At 44.3% G+C, this 16733-nt stretch overlaps 1 protein-coding gene across 2 annotated transcripts in view; it reads left to right on the top strand.

Moving 5' to 3' along the window:
* The window catches only part of asap2a (ArfGAP with SH3 domain, ankyrin repeat and PH domain 2a), a 210422-nt gene that overhangs the window by 149834 nt on the left and 43855 nt on the right, over nt 1-16733 (top strand). For both annotated transcript variants that reach the window (XM_085996347.1, XM_085996348.1), the window contains 2 exons: nt 7225-7328; nt 8345-8414. In XM_085996347.1, the coding sequence (XP_085852473.1) occupies nt 7225-7328; nt 8345-8414 (174 nt within the window). The remainder of the gene's footprint in view (nt 1-7224; nt 7329-8344; nt 8415-16733) is intronic.

Raw genomic sequence — 16733 nt, 5'->3', positions numbered from 1 at the left:
TACTCCAGACAGAACAGAGCTCACTTGGAACAGACAGGGCTCACCCTCGTGGGTTAAGACCTTCTCCCACCCCTCCAAACAAGTTCCTGCCCCCACCGCCCAAGTTTATACAAACGCACGGAATATAAGGAATAAATTGAATGAACTGCACGCACAAATTCAAATTGGAGGGTATGACATGGTAGTCATTATTGAGACATGGCTGCAGGACAGACAGGACTGGGAACTAAATATATCAGGTTTACAGGACAGATAGGGAAAATGGCAGAGAGGGAGGAGTAGTCTTCGTGATTAGGGATGAAATAACTTCAATGATAAGAGAGGATTTAAAGAGAGGTATGCAGCCAGTGGAGACCTTATGGGTTGAATTAAGAAATAGGAAAGGATCTAAGACTGTAGTGGGAGTTGTATATAGTCCCCCTGGTAGCAGCTCTGCAGTACGAGATTGTATAAATGCAGAGATTAGACAAGCATGTAGAGTGGTTTTAATGGGGGATTTTAACTTTCATATAGATTGGGATAAGCAGACTAGCACCTGTCGGAAAGGTAGTGAATTTCTTGAGTGTGTCCGGGATAATTTTCTACAACAATATGTCCTAGAGGCAATAAGAGGGCAAGCCCTATTAGATTTAGTAATGAGTAATGAGCCAGATTTAGTTAACAGCCTAACTGCGTGAACATTTATCTAATAACGATCATAACATCGAGTTCAAAGTAGCGTTTGAAAGGGAGAAACACCAAACAGCTACTAAGATTCTAGATTTAGGTAAGGCCGACTTCAACCGGATGAGGCAGAGACTGTCCACAGTAAACTGGGCAAATCTGTTAATGGGTAAAATGACAGAAGATCAGTGGGAGATGTTTAAAAAAGAATTTAACATGATATAGAACCAGTTTATACCCCTGAGGGGCAAGAGCTCTACTTAGCAAAAAAAAAAAGCCATGGACAACTAAAGAGGTAAGGGACAGCATAAAACTGAAGGAATGGGCATACAAAAATACAAAAAATAGAACAGATCCTGGCAATAGGGAAAGATACAAAGAACAGCAAAGGGTCACAAAACAGATAGTAAGAGCTATAAAAAGGGAGTATGAAAAGAAACTTGCAAGGGATATCAAAATCAATACAAAGAATTTTTATAGTTACTTTAGGAAAAAGAGGGTGGTCAGGAGCAATGTTAGCCCCTTAAAAACTGAAAGTGATGATATTGTCAAAGACAATGGGGAAATGGTGGACATGTTGAATAATTAAAAATAACAACAGAAAATGCTGGAAATACTCAGCAGGCCAGGCAGCATCCGTGGAGAGAGAAACAGAGTTAACGTTTCAGGTCTGGGACCCTTCAAGGTCTCTCCACGGATGCTGCCTGGCCTGCTGGGTATTTCCAGCATTTTCTGTTGTTGTTTCAGATTTCCAGCATCCGCAGTATTTTGCTATTGTATGTTGAATAATTACTTTGCATCAGTATTTACAGTAGAAGAGGATAGCATGCCAGAAATCCCAAAGAAACAAATATTGAATCGGAGACAGGGACTCAATAAAATTAATGTAGGTAAAATAACAGTAATAAAGAAAATAATGGCACTAAAGAGTGACAAATCCCCAGGGCCAGATAATTTCCATCCCAGGGTTTTAAAGGAAGTAGGTGAGCACATTGCAGATGCCCTAACTATAATCTTCCAAAGTTCTCTAGATTCATGTCACACTGCTTTTTAAGAATGGCGAGAGAGGGAAACCATGGAATTATAGACCAGTTAACCTTGTGGGGAAATTGCTAGCATCTATAATTAATGATGGGGTGACTGAACATTTTGAAAATTTTCAGTTGATCAGAGAGAGCCAGCATGGATTTGTGAAAGGTAGGTCATATCTGACAAATCCGATTGAATTTTTTGAAGAGGTGACTAAAGTAGTGGACAGGAGAATGCCTATGGATGTTGTTTATATGGATTTCCAGAAGGCATTTGATAAAGTCCCACACAAGAGACTGTTACCTAAGGTAGAAGCCCACGGAGCTGAGGGCAAATTATTGACCTGGTTAGGAAATTGGCTGAGCGGCAGGAGACCGAGAGTAGGGATAATGGGTAGGTACTCAAATTGGCAGGAGGTGACTAGTGGTGTCCCACATGGATCTGTGTTGGGGCCTCAACTACAGGAAACTTTGTGATATCCGGCACTGACGGGACCGAGCTGTTGCCGTCCCATCAAAACTGCCGGACAAACCAGCGCAAATGTTAAAACATACGGAAGCTTTTGAGCTCCGTATCTAGCAACAAACCCACAGCTTCTAAATAGTCGGCCGTAGCTTGCAAGCGTCTCTGTAGCTAAGCAACAGCTTTAGCTAGACCTTGCAGAGCCTGACTAGTGAGAAAAAAGCAACGAAAAGAAAAAAAACTTACTGAACCGACTCCTGAATTTTGCCGGTGGCTCGAGCATTCCGGACAGTTAACCTCCGGATAAACCAAAGTTTCCTGTATTCACAATATTTATTAACGACTTCAATGATATATTGGCCTTGGAGGGAGTGCAGCGTAGGTTTACCAGAATGATACCTGGATTTCAAGGGTTAAGTTACAAGGAGAGATTACACAAATTAGGGTTGTATTCCCTTGAATTTAGACGGTTAAGGGGTGATCTAATCCAAATTTTCAGGATATTAAGGGGAACAGATAGGGTAGATAGAGAGAAACTATTTCCGCAATTGGGGATTCTAGGACTGGGGGCATAGTCTAAAAATTAGAGCCAGACCTTTCAGGAGTGAAATTAGTGAACACTTCTACACGCAAAGGGTGGCAGAAGTTTGGAACTCTCTTCCTCAAACGGCAATTGATACTAGATGAATTGTTAATTTTAAATCTGAGATTGATAGCATTTTGTTAACCAAAGGTGTTAAGGGCTATGGGCCAATCTCATTGAATGGTGGAACAGGCTCGAGGGACTGAATGGCCTACTCCTGTTTCTAAATTCCCGACCTCCTCCCTCTCCCCGCCCAAGTTCCTGACCTCCTCTGCTCCCCCTTTTCCCCCCCCCGCCAAGTTCCTGACTTCCTCACACCCCCCGCCCAAGTTCCTGACCTCCTACTCCCGCCCAAGTTCCTGACCTTCCGCGCGCTCTCTCCCTCGTCGGCTCTCTCTTTCTCCCCCCCTGCCTCCCCCAATCTCTCTCTTCCTCTCCCCGTCTCTCTCTCTGCCACTCTCTCCCCCGTCTCTCTCTCTCTCTCTGCCCCTCTCTCCCCCAGTCTTTTTCTCTCTGCCCGTCTCTCCCCCAGACACGCTCTCTCTGCCCCTCTCTCCCCCGTCTCTTTCTCTCTTTCTGCCCCTCTCTCCCCCAGTCTCCCTGCCCCACTCTATCTCGCCCCCCCTCTCTCTCCCACCTCCGATTTCCTCACTCTCAGAAGGCCGCGAAAATATTCGGGCAGATAATCACTACAATATTCTAGGCAAAAGTCCTGGAGGCTCCTTTAGTATAGTCGTTGATTTTTGAAAGATAACCCAAAAGCCTGAGTAGAAGGCTCAGGCTTGAGTAGCAGACAAGGCAGGCGGCAATGACAGCAGCTTCAGGCTCGGCAACATGGTTCGGCCCTACTTCCGGCTTCCTCATATATTGGATTGCGCATGTGCGACCGGATCGAGTGCGCATACGCAAAGGGAATCAAAAACGCCGTGCAAATAATCACTCTGAACTTTTAATGGGGTATTTAACAGCGTAATTGCTGCGGAAGAGCTGAAGTTTCGTCAGTTTCCATGATTTGAGAGATTTCACTGATTGCCGGCTCAGTTGGAGGAGGAGGGGGGCACACAGCGCAGCCTGTGGAGGAGCAGTGAATGGCAGACTGCAACTTCAGGATTTCCGCATTAGGCTGCACCTGCGCTAAATCCTGAAGTTGCAGTCAGTTTCAAAAGCGAAATGACGCTGAACGCTGCCAGTTCGCTGTAATCAGGACCGCAAATTCTGGGCACTGGTGAAGCAGGAGGCAAGTTGGAGCACCACATGCCAAAGCACAGAAATGGTTTGCAACTGTGATCTTGTTCAGAGACCTGGGATCACATTGGGTACAATTAGAGTGTGACCCAGACACTGTGATGAAAAATATAGGCAATATTGTCCTTTGATCTGAAAAGAAATAATTGTGTGACATTGAATCATTCATGCAATAGCTTGCTAAAACTTTAGGCTAGATTTTCCAATTGTAACGCAGACGGTAACCAATTGAAAATGAATAGATTACTGTTGTTGTTACGCTTGGAATACCTAGGCCCCTTCTGTCTAAGTTTACACATGAAGAATGCTCATTTGGATGATTAATGTAGGGTGATTGGCACATGTAGAGCCATACCCAGGTTTCAGGTGAGAAGGAGGGAAGAAATCTGGCAGAAAAATAGAGGGGGGAAGGAATGTTGGAAAACGTAGAATAGAAATATATTCGTTACAAAGATTAAAATAAATGTGGATGGGGAAAAACTGCTGAAATGCAAGCACAGAAATGTCTTGACACAATTTTACATAGAAATTAATGTAATGTGTTTTAGTAGTATAAAGAAAAAACAATAATGAAGCTATTCCTGATGTTTATATATCTATATCCTAATAAACTTGAGTTCATCTAAAACTCTGCCGCCCATGTCCTAACTCACACCAAGTTCCGCTCCCCTGTGTTTGCTGACCTCCATTGGCTCCCAGTTAAGCAAATTCCTCCATGGCCTCGCCCCATCTTATCTCTGTAATCTCCCCCAGCCCTATAATTCCCCCCAGATCTCTGCAATCGGCCTATTGTGTCCTTTTGATCATCCCTGATTTTAATTGCTCCACCATTGGCGGCCGTGCCTTCAGCTGCCTAGGTTCTAAGCTTTGGAATTCCCTCTCTAAGTCTCTCCACCTCTTCTCTTTCCTCCTTTGATTGCCTGAGGGTTAAGCTATAAACGGCAATTTCCAGATGTGGTTACTAGGTTAACCAGACTTGAATTAACTGATATCTGTGTCTAAAGCGCATGTTCGTCAACTTTACACTTCTAGATGGCTACCAATTCACCATCTATAACTCTGGAAATGCATTGTGTAATAACATTTTTGTTAATTTTTACTTGGTTTCCCTATGTTCTTAAAATTAGCAGTAGGCCATTTAGGAGTGAAATTGGTCAGCACTTTTTCACACATAGGATAGTGGAAATCTGGATCTCCCACAAAATGCTGTTGATGCTGGGTCAATAGAAATGTTCAAGACTGAGGTTGATATATTTTTGTTAGGTAAGGGTATTGGGGGATATGGAGCTAAGGTGGGTAAATGTGGTTGAGGTACAAATCAACCATGATCTAATTGAATGACAGAACAGGCTCTAGAGGCCGAGAGGGCTACTCTCATTCCTATGTTGGCTCAAATCCACTTAAATATAGAACTAACCCTCAAGATTAAATAAGATTTAAGAAATTAAGCTACATTGTTAACATTAAAAAACCCATATAGACCAGTTTGGCAAAAGAAAATATTGTTATCAGTAAATCTATATTTTAAACAGAGCCAACTAGAAGGGATTGAATTAACATTTTTCTGTGCCATCATAGTTATTGATGTTTGGCAACTAGATTTTTTTTTAAGATTATGAAAAAGGAAAAGAAGAACTGCGAATGTTTTAAAATTGATGCTTTAATGTAAAATATATTCTCAAGGGGCTTTAATTTGCAGGGAACTAGATCATTCTCCAGAAATGATGTGTGGAGAATTTCTGAGGCCTGTGATGTTTGAAATACTCTGTAGATTATGATCTATTTATTTGTGGAAGTGGTTGATTAGATAATAAGAATACAGTATAACTTTCATCCAGTCTTTAGTAAACTTGGTAGACAATGTATTATACCTATTCTTAATGTGATTTTGTTAAATTTCTTGTAACTAAAGGATATATTTTGTTTCCTTCCAAAATGCATTCACCCTTTGTGATCAAAGTCTAGGAGAGTAAGTTGTTCTTGTGTTTTGTCTGATTGGTTGTTAAATATTGCCTGTTGATAGTTTGCCATTTAATTTTGGTCAGAGGATATTTCTTGTATTTAAGCCTTATTTGATCATGCTGTCTTAATATAGACATATTTTATGCTTGAGTTATCTGTATTCTGCGATTAAAAAGAAAGCAAAATATTACTGTGTTAGACCTTGGATTTTATTACTGTTATATTACTTTGCTCTGTAATTTTTAAACTTGTATGTTTGTTGGTGCACACGTGATAATACCCCGCAAATAGCCAGGCATCATTTGCTAGTTACTGTAATTGCAGACCCACCTACTTGCAATAGTTAAATCTAGTTTTTAATCTTCGGGACTTTTTGTTATAAATGAAGCTGGTGCTTTTCATCTTTTGAGTCCAGGTTCTTTTCCACAAGCAAATAAAATGTCGATCCAAAATCAGCAAGTCTTAATTGTATGCTTGTCTGAAATTTTGATAGTAAATCAAAGCCACTTTTGTGATTTGCAGCTGACTAATGGTGGCATACTTAGTGTCTTAATTGCAATAAACAACGGTTGGATAGGTTATCAAAGTAAGCTTCCTACTACAGTGCTGGTTTGGAAGCATCACATTGTTGAAGACCAGATGCTTTGGGATGCACTCTGCATCAAAACTTGCAATGGGCTAGCCAGTTTTTTCTTAACATTGTATTATCTTGCCTAGTCCTCTTTAAGGGGAAGGAAATAAAAATGTTGAAATATGCAAGACCTACATCATGGTAGTTCTTTCTCATGCTATAAACAGCTCCATAAGACTTGTATCTTTTATCTCAGCTGAAGATCATGAGTATGTAGAATCACTTTTTTGCAGTTTGTCCAATATTTATGTGGAACTGCATGTGATAACTCAATTTTACCTATGTTGAAAGTACGCTCCTATGATGCGCTCCAACTTGCACTAGCCCATTTTGGAGTAGATACAATAAATACAAACTGCATAAAATACCCCAAGTGGTTCTTCACTGAGTTATAAACGTTTAACTAATTTTGAATTAGAAAGAAAGAAAGTGATGTGGCATTAATTAGGTACTGGTAGTTAATGGAGTACCGTCCTGCCTTATAACAAAAACAAAAAATGCTGGAAACATGCAGCAGATCAGTCAGCATCAGTGGAGAGAACAGAGTTAGCATTTTAGGTATAACTCTTCACCATCCCTTCTTGTCTTCCATTAAGATAGCTTATTTAAATTGTGTACTGAGGAGTAATAAAATTATTACTCTGTTTAGGATTCGCAGGTTCGCCAGAGCACAATGTACAGCTTACATCAGCCTCAGGGGAACAAAGAACATGGAACAGAAAAATGTGGGTCTCTGTATAAAAAAAGTGATGGGTAAGTTAAAAGATTTTTTTTCTAAAATGTTGAGCCACTTTTAAGAAATGCTTGAAAAACACTCTAAGTTCATCTTGGGAACTCCTCCCAAAGGGGCATCCAACTTGCTAAAGCAACGGTCCATCAAACCTCCCAGGAAAAACAAATATTTCTGGCCTAACCAACAGCAGTGGGGAGATTCCAACAACTTTGGAGATACAACCTAATGATTTCAAATGTAGAGGTTCACAAACGGTTCAAAATTATTCTCCATTCAAAATAAGTTGTATTCCCAAAAAGTATGGAGGGCGCTAACTTTTGCAGGAGCTACGCAATTGATTCTGACGGGAACTTCCGGTTTAGTGCTCCAAGGGGGAAGTGGAGCGCAAAATCAAGTGCTACCACTTCCATTGCAGCGCTAAAGGGAGCAAGAGGGGCGGTAGCGGCAGAGCGCTACACAATGTTCCGTGCAGCGCTGCTGGTTTTGCAGGCTCCTTCCCGCCCTTAAAGCGAAGGGCTAATGCTGCGGTCATTGAAAGCTAAGGCTGGGAATAGTCATCGACGGCACCTGCGATACACGCATAGCAGCCCCAAGTACTCTGAGTGCAGGGCTGATCAATCGTGGGCTGGAAAAATATCAAAATATAGTATACTGGGGACTTTATTAAATTTTGGCCTACCTGACCACCACTGCCTTTAATTAGCACTCCCCAAGTGGCCAGCAGAGGTAACAACGCCTCCTGTAGCTGCCGTTGTGGACGCCCGGCGATGCTGCAGGGGGCGGAAGCGTATTTTACATCCAGGGCGATAACAGGGCGCTGCACACCGGATGACATCACGATCTCCGGGGCACAGGAGATCGAGGCGGTAAGTTTTAGTGCCTGCGCTAACCCACCATGGAAGTTCTCGGGCATTGTAATTTCGCCGCGGCCGGTCGGTAAGCCTTTAGCGCCCCATTATCACCCCCTGGAGGCGCAAAGAAGGCCAGTTTCTTCCCCAATATGTGCACATTTTAATGTTAATGTATTTTTTTCCAGAATCAGGAAAGTGTGGCAGAAAAGGAAGTGTACAGTAAAAAATGGTTATCTTACAATCTCACATGGAACAGTAAGTTGCCGATTTTGTATTTCATACCATAGGAATTGGAGACTTTTTCATATCAGCTCGTTGCTTTCTTTTGATGAGCTCATGTAAAAAAAATAGAACCTGCTCTCTATAGAGAATTGGACCAGATTTCTAGTATCGTTTGAGTCTCATGACTTCAGTTTTATTTGAGGTAACTTATAAATCAGCGTCTTTTCAGTTTCTTTTCGAGATTTAGAGGTGTACTGGTATCTTTTCTAAAAACCAGCAATAGAAATATTGCATAGTAACAAGATAATTATGTGCAGTTGCATCGAGTGCAGATTGGAGTGTCGATAACTGTTTTGTTATAAAGTTCTGTGAAAGGAAATAGAATAAAAAAGGTTATGAAAATTTAAGTAAAGCTGTCCCAATGGCCGATTGCATAAATTCCCTACAGGGTGCAAGATTTCAACTGATTGTTAACTGTTGGGGCATTGGATCATACCTGGAAAGTTCAGTATTAATTTCTACTCTGTTCTGAGTTAGCTGATCTCAACAATAGAGAGATCAAAATTAGGCTTGTTGTAATTGAGCAGAATGGAGTGGAGAGACGGGAGAGAAAGGGCCAAGATTTCTGCGGCTGATCCAAGTTAAGTGACTTCTCGTGAAAGTGTGCGCCTGTCGTCATCAAATTACAGGAAACTCTCTTTTAACCAGCACCTAAATAATCGGAAATCTCTGTTAACCGGCAAAATTCAGGAGTAGGTTCAGGTAAGTTTTACTTCATATTAGTGGCAGTTCCTGGATCTGTGGCTGTGTAACTGGGGTTCCTGCACTTGTTGCTAAGCAACAGGGACGCTTGGTCTGTGGCCGGAGTTCCTGCACATGTTGCTAAGCAACAGGGAAGCCTGGATTTGTTGCTGTGTACGGAGCTCTCGCACCTTTTAAACTAGACCTCTCTGTAATCCGGACTTTGTGATAAACCGGCACCACGGCGGTCCCGTTGGTGCCAGATAATAGAGTTTCCTGTAACACTATCGGACTTGACCATGATTCCTTCTGCAGTTGAGTCGACTGCCAAAACTGTCTACTCTCACATATAAAGAGTGGACACTTGGGTATGATATTGGAGGACGATTTTTGTGGACTGTATGCTAGCATGAGTCACTACTCCTAGGAGAGGAGGGGGAAAAATTATTTGTGGTCTAATTTAAATCAAAGTCTTTCAGTTGCTCCTTTTGGAAATTACATCTTTGATTTAATGTATTCTGAGGCAAAGTATCTAATGGCTGCACCATGAAATTTGGACCCACTATCACATCCATATATTGCTGTAAAGAGACTATAACGAGCAGTGAGCACCTCCTGAGATAATTTTTGCCTATTTGTGACTAGTTAAAGAATGCTATAATTGATTGTCTGAAAGTAGGTTGTGTGCCTGGTGTCTTCTCTACAGAAGTATGACATTGAAAGAGGAAGGGGAGAAAATCCTTGGACACAGGGAAAGGGAGTAATCACAGAATCACAGAAACCCCACAGTGCAGATAGAGGCCATTTCGGCCCATCGAGCCTGCACCGACATATCCCACCCGATCCCCGTAACCCGTACACCAACACATAACCCCACTTATTTAATCCCCCTAACACTAAGGGTCAATTTTTATCATAGCCAATCAACCTAACCCGCACATCTTTGGACTGTGGGAGGAAACTGGAGCACCCGGAGGAAACCCACGCAAACACAGGGAGAATGTGCAAACTCCACACAGACAGTCACCCGAGGCCGGATTCGAACCCGGGTCCCTGGCGCTGTGAGGCAACAGTGCTAACCACTATGCCACCGTGCTGCCCATGGATGGAGGTCGAATTGTCCTCACAGTAATTTGACTTCTAAATTATGTATTAATTTTTGTTAGAATTGTGGCAGCACAATGCATTCTTGATCATAAAGCAGTTAGAGGTGATAAATTTGGAGTTTTCTGCTTTCCTACGTGAAGTATTATGTAGTTACAATAGTGAATGAGAGATTCAGAAAGATTTTAAATTAATAGTGTTGTATTAGCTGTACATGGCCTTCTTTGACCTCACAAAGGCCTTCGACACCATCAACCGTGAGGGATTATGGAGAGTCCTCCTTAAATTCGGCTGCCCTCAAAAGTTTGTCGCCATTCTCCGCCTGATTCACGACGACATGCAAGCCGTGATCCTGACCAACGGTTCCACCACAGACCCAATTCACGTACGGACCGGGGTCAAGCAAGGCCGTGTCATCGCACCAACGCTCTTCTCGATCTTCCTTGCTGCAATGCTCCATCTCACCCTCAGTAAGCTCCCCGCTGGAGTGGAGCTAATTTACAGAACAAACGGGAAACTGTTCAACCTCCGTCACCTCCAGTCCAGATCCAAGGTCGTCCCAACCTCTGTCGTCGAATTACAGTATGCAGATGACGCTTGCGTCTGCGCTCACTCGGAGGGTGAACTCCAAACCATCGTCCACACCTTCACCGAAGCGTATGAGAGCATGGGCCTTACACTAAACATTCGTAAGACAAAGGTCCTCTACCAACCTGCCGCTGCCACACAGTACTGACCCCGATTATCAAAATCCACGACAAGGCCTTGGACAACGTGGACCACTTTCCATACCTCGGGAGCCTACTGTCAACAAGAGCAGACATCGATGACTAAGTCCAACACCGCCTTCAGTGTGCCAGTGCAGCCTTTGGTCGCCTGAAGAAGAGTGTTTGAAGACCAGGACCTCAAACCCAGCACCAAGCTCATGGTCTACAGGGCAGCAGTGATACCCGCCCTGCTGTATGCCTCAAAGACATGGACCATGTACAGCAGGCACCTCAAAGCACTGGAGAGGTACCACCAACGCTGCCTAAGAGAAAGAGAGAGATTACGTAGTTACAATAGTGAATGAGAGATTCAGAAAGCTTTAAAATTTTAAATTAATAGTGTTGTATTAGTTTGCCTGTCCTCTTTTGCAAGAGGTAAAATAAGCCTCTGGGCTTCAAAGAGCCTTCAGCTGAGCAAGTGGAAAGATCCAAGCTGCAAAATATTCCTCAATTATTGGTATTGTCTCTCCATAATTAATGCGAGGTGCACTTGTAGTAGGGTCAGATGACAGGGTCAGTTGTTCCCTCTAGACGGAAATGCTGAAGCACTTCTCATAGTCCAGTGAGAATTTATGAAAATGATTCCAGTCATGGTAGACAGATTCAGCCCTGAGGCATCTTGTTCGGAAGCCAATATTTTAACTACTAAGCTACTGGAATGTTGATGTTAAAAGTACAGAAAACTCTCGTTTAAACGGCACCTAAATATCCGGAATTCTCTATTAACCGGCAAAATTCATACTCCGAAAACAACACCTCAATAACCGGAAATGTTGCCGAGTCTGAGTCTCCCGCAGTGGCCGAGTTAATCAGTGGGGGTAGTTCTCCAAACTGCCACTACTCGGCTTCTTGGTGCTGTCGGAAGTCCGAACACCTCAATAACAGGAGCCTGACTATCCCGCGCTGCCGGGAGTACCCAATTTCTGTATACTGCACATTTCTTGATTTTTTTATTTTTGTTTTGTTAAAAATAGCCTCGGTAGATAACCTCTCCGTCATCCGGCACCATCCCAGTCCCGTCGGTGCCGGATCCCAAAGAGTTTCCGGTACCATTTTATTCGCAGTCCAGTGGTCAACACTTGGAACTTCAGGAAATGAATTTTGTTTTCTCTCATGTTATTGCTCTGCTGATCACGGCAGCCATGACATGTATGGGGAACACAGGCCAGGTACTTCCCCTTGGGGAACATTGTTACATTTCTGCTGGCTGACTCCGAGCCTTTGAATATCTGGGCACAGGTTCATTGCCATTCCTCTTGGCCAGAGATATTATGTGGCCTGTACAGACCAGCAGCTCATGATAAAATAGAGATATGCTCTCATTAAAAAAAAAATTGCCAAAGGTGCCATCTCATAATTTTGGAAAAAAGTCTTCCTCTTTTTTTAAATACAGTTAAACTAGCTAGTATAATAAAAAAAAAAAAAAATTTAGTGTCAGCTGTGGCTCAGTGGGTAGCACACTTGCCTCTGAGTCAGAAGGTTGTGGGTTCACAGTCCCCACTCCAGAGACTTGAGCACACATAAAGCTAGGTTGACACTCCCGGTGCAGTGCTGAGGGAGTGCTGCACTGTCGGAGGTGCCGTCTTTCGGATGAGACATTAAACCAAGGCCCCGTCTGCACACTCGGGTGGACGTAAAAGATCCCGCAGCACTATTTCGAAGAAGAGCAGGGGAGTTATCCCCGGTGTCCTGGCCAATATTTATCCCTCAACCAACATAACAAAAAACGATTATCTGGTCATTAGCACATTGCTGTTTATGGGACCTTGCTGTGCGCAAATTGGCTGCCGCTCTGCTGTAAAATTCTATTGCCTTGATATTAACCCACCCCCCAACGACAGCTGCCGGGCAGGAAACAGAAGAAAAAAATTATAACGAAGTCCTGGTGTTAAATTCAGCAGGACCTCCACGTGCCCGACCATTGCAGGTTTCCCCCGCTCTCTCCCTGCCTCCCTATAAATACCGAGGCCTATGATTCTACAAGCAATCATTGTGGTATTTGAGTAATGTTGCCAAATTAGTGCTAATGAGGTACAGTTTTGTACTTCGGACCTGCATTTAAAATTTCAATCATGAGTCTACCTGAAACATTCTATCATCTGCGAAAGAGTTCTGGAAAATTTTACCTTGTCCTCAAAGTTAAATTGAATAAAACTCCAAGTGGGAAAAATTTGGATGGTTAGCGCCTCCGGGGGGCACTAGGAATTTAGTGCCCGAGCGCGGCAATTTTAGTGCCACTCGCAAAATTGACCAGTCATTTTGCGGTTGTGCTAAACACTACCGCCACGATCTCCTGCGCCCACAGATCGTGACGTCAGTCGAACGTGCAATGCCCCGGACGCACCCCGGACCAGATGTTGAGTCGCGCCCCCTGCCTTAGCTAAGCCTGCCGCTAGGAACGACAAGTAGAGGGGAATGTTTTCAAGTCGGGAAGGGGCTGGCTGAGCGCTATTTAAAGGCGGGCGCTTCCTGCTTTTTCTTGTCGGCACAATTTTTGGTACACGCAGTTTGAGAGGGAGAGAGACGCCTAAAGAGACTTAACGCTGTCCTAAGGAGTTTTGGCCCACAGCACCACTTTTGAGGTTCCTAAGCGCCGAGCTCTTTCCCTGGGCCTATTCATTAGTGCTTCCAACACAATTGCTTTCAAGGTCTCTCCAGGCCGAGATTCAAGGCTGCAATGAGCAGGGTGTGGAGGGCCGGCAAGATGGCCCCTCCCCTTTAAGAACTGGACGGCGCCAGTCTGTCTGGCTTCAATGGTAACGGACATCGCCTGAGCTTCGGTAGCGTTCTGAGGTAGCGCCTCGCTCCCCGACGTTCGCGCCTTAAGAGAGGTGTGTAGCGCCTAATTTAGCGCTCAAATCGCCTCCAGGGGTGAGAGGCGAATTTTGCAATTGGAGGTGATAATTAGCGCCGGATGCTAAACTTTGCGCCCGGCCGATATCAGCGCCCCAAAATGGGCGATACCCAATTTCCCCCCCCCCCCCAAGTGTCTATCTAACCTTATATCCAACATTATAAATCTGAGAAGTTGCTTTCTATACCATTCCTGTGTTCCCAACAGTTTAACATATATATAACTATCAGCAAAGTCTGAACAGGCATGGGCTCTTTTCTCTAGAAAAGAGAAGACTGAGAGGTGACCTAATGGAGCTCTTTAAAATTATGAAGGGATTTAATAGGGTAGATGTAGAGATGGGGTCGATTTTCCTGGAGCTGTCAGGCGGGGTTTCAGGCGTGTTGGGGGGGGTGAAATCCCGAATTCGGGAATCCCGACACCATCCTGCCCAAAACCCACCTCCACGTAAGTTTCTGGGGAGGCGGTTACCCGCCCCGCACTGGGACCCGCTGACCCGAGGCGGGAAGGGATTAGTGCCAATTAACTGCCTGTTAACAGGTAGTTAACAGGCAGTTTTTAGCCTAATCCCTATTTTGAGGGGTGTCGTGTGGGTTTCCCGACGGCTCCAAACCACGCCAGGTTAGAGCAGGCGGGCCGTCGGGTTGAAGGACTTGGAGGGGTCGTGATGTCGGTGTTCAGGTGAGTGATGGGTGCATGAGTGCAAAGGTAAGTGTGTTTGGTGTGTCTAAAGTGTGTGAAGAAGTTTAAATTACCTGTGCTTATCTTAACAGCCTTTCGTCCTCTAGGTTTCGGGAGTCCATCACTCAGCCGGCACTGAAAGCAAAATGGCTGCGAGCTGTCAAAAGTGACAGCCTTCAGCTTTCATTGCCGGTGAGACTTCTAACGGAGTCTGTGTAGAAGGACTCAGGTTAGAAGTCAGACTGTCAGTGTTTGACAGCTTCAAACAGCTGTGAAACACTGATATTTCATCTGTCAAGACCTCTTGACAGATGAAATTTCAGTCTGTGACGTCACCTGTTGCCGGGTGGCCCTTAATTGGCCTGCAGAGCCCGCTGGGCGGGCTCAACAAGGTCAATCAAGGGAAAATCGCGTGGATTGGCCGGACGTCAATGTAGGCAGGACTAAAACCCAAAAGTTGTAGTCCCGCCTCCTTCCTGACAGCTTTATGAAAATCTACCCCGTTGTTTCCATAAATATGTGGAACTTGCTACCACGTGGAATAGTTGAGGTGAATCGCATAGATCCATTTAAGGGGAAGCTGGATAAGTACATGTGGGAGGAGATTTGTGTGGAGCATAAACACTGGCATAGACCAGTTGGGCTGAATGGCCTGTTTCTGTGCTGTAAGTTCTATGTAACTGAGCTTGCTTACAGGTATTGAAGAAAGACTAGCAGATTAGCATATTTAAATACATGCAGAAGTAAAGGGTATGTATAACTATTTAACCATACAGAAACCTGTGTGATCTACATGGTGGATGTAAGCTTGAAAGTCAGATATGATTAATATGCTTTTTTAAAAGTAGAATTTAGAAGCAGGCACAACTTGACAGCAATTGTGTACAATACAAATCAAGAGAAATGTTTCAACTTTGCAGGGCTCCTGTTCTCCATTAACAAGAATATATTTTCTAGTCAAGTTTTAAGACAACGGTATTTAAAAATACTTCTGATCATGTGAATTATGTTGTGAATTTTGTGTGTCTTCTGTATGCTCTGTTTTCTTGGTTAATAATCAACAGATCCTTTTTGTAACTGAGACAGGTGAGGAAACTCTTTCTCTGAGTAAGTTATTTTCCCATAAATAAACTTCAGGCCTTGTTTGTGGTACAGGGCAAATTTGAAAGGTGGGGAGCAATAAAAATTGAAACTTGATGGCTAAACATTCATTATGATAAGGCATTAAAAAATCCTTTTTATCCTGTCTTTTCCTGATAATCTTGAATGTATGGGGGAAAAATTGGGTGAGTAGCGCCGCCTGTTAGCGCCTAAAGAGGCAGTCAGTGGCTGAAGCGCCACTGGCTGCGCCTCCCACGATATTCAGCAGGGGCGCTAATGGTGGCGTTAGCCATTTGTGCTGCGCCGCCACCGATGACGTCATCGGTGTGCTTCGCGCCCTGTTCGCGATACTTTGTAGCGAATGCTGCAGTTGCGCCTGGTAGCGAACGCTGCAGTTGCGCCGTTTGCTACCCGCGCCCGGTTCACGGGGCCTTGCTGTGCCGGCAGCGGCGCAAGTTAAGGTGGAGGTGCGGGGCGGCCGCCTTTTTCGGTGGCCGCCTGCCAGCACCTCCGTCCCCGGCCTCCTGACTACCCCCGCCCCCGCGGCATTGCCGGCTGTTTCCCAAGAGCCCGGCACTTCTCCTTGGTGCCGGGCTCGTTTGCCGGCACTTGCGAGCGGGGATCGCGCTGTTGCAGGACCCTCCCCCTTAACAATGGGAGGAAGGCCTGCAGTACCGCAGCGTGCCGTGCCGCAGCGTGTGGCACTCCGGCACGTTGCGCTGCGATATTCAGTTTCAGCGCCCTAAGAGAGACGCAGAGCGCCTCGAGCCTCGCCCCGTCTCCCTCTAGGGGCAATGAAACTGAATATCTGACGATCGCTAAAGCCTCGAACGCTGCGCGAAATCCTGCGCTCAGGCGACTTTGGCGCCACAACCCAATTTCTAGGCCTATGCATCTTGTCACTGATTAACCAACCAATCTTTCATTATTGAGCCTCTCAAAACCTTTCATATTTTGAACATCTTTCATATTTTGAAAACCAATATATTTTGCTTGATTACAAAATAGATGTTGACCTAAATCAATCACCTTTTACACAAGCAAAGAACCTTAGTATGGCAATTTGTTGCCTTGGGGACACCTCAGTTATTCAGAAAAATTCAA

Source organism: Somniosus microcephalus, chromosome 9, assembly GCF_052327205.1.
Source record: "Somniosus microcephalus isolate GS21.2 chromosome 9, FLI_Smic_1.0, whole genome shotgun sequence".
Classification (NCBI taxonomy): domain Eukaryota; kingdom Metazoa; phylum Chordata; class Chondrichthyes; order Squaliformes; family Somniosidae; genus Somniosus; species Somniosus microcephalus.
The sequence above is the reverse complement of the archived record's forward strand: the minus strand, read 5'-3'. Positions and strand labels throughout refer to the sequence as shown.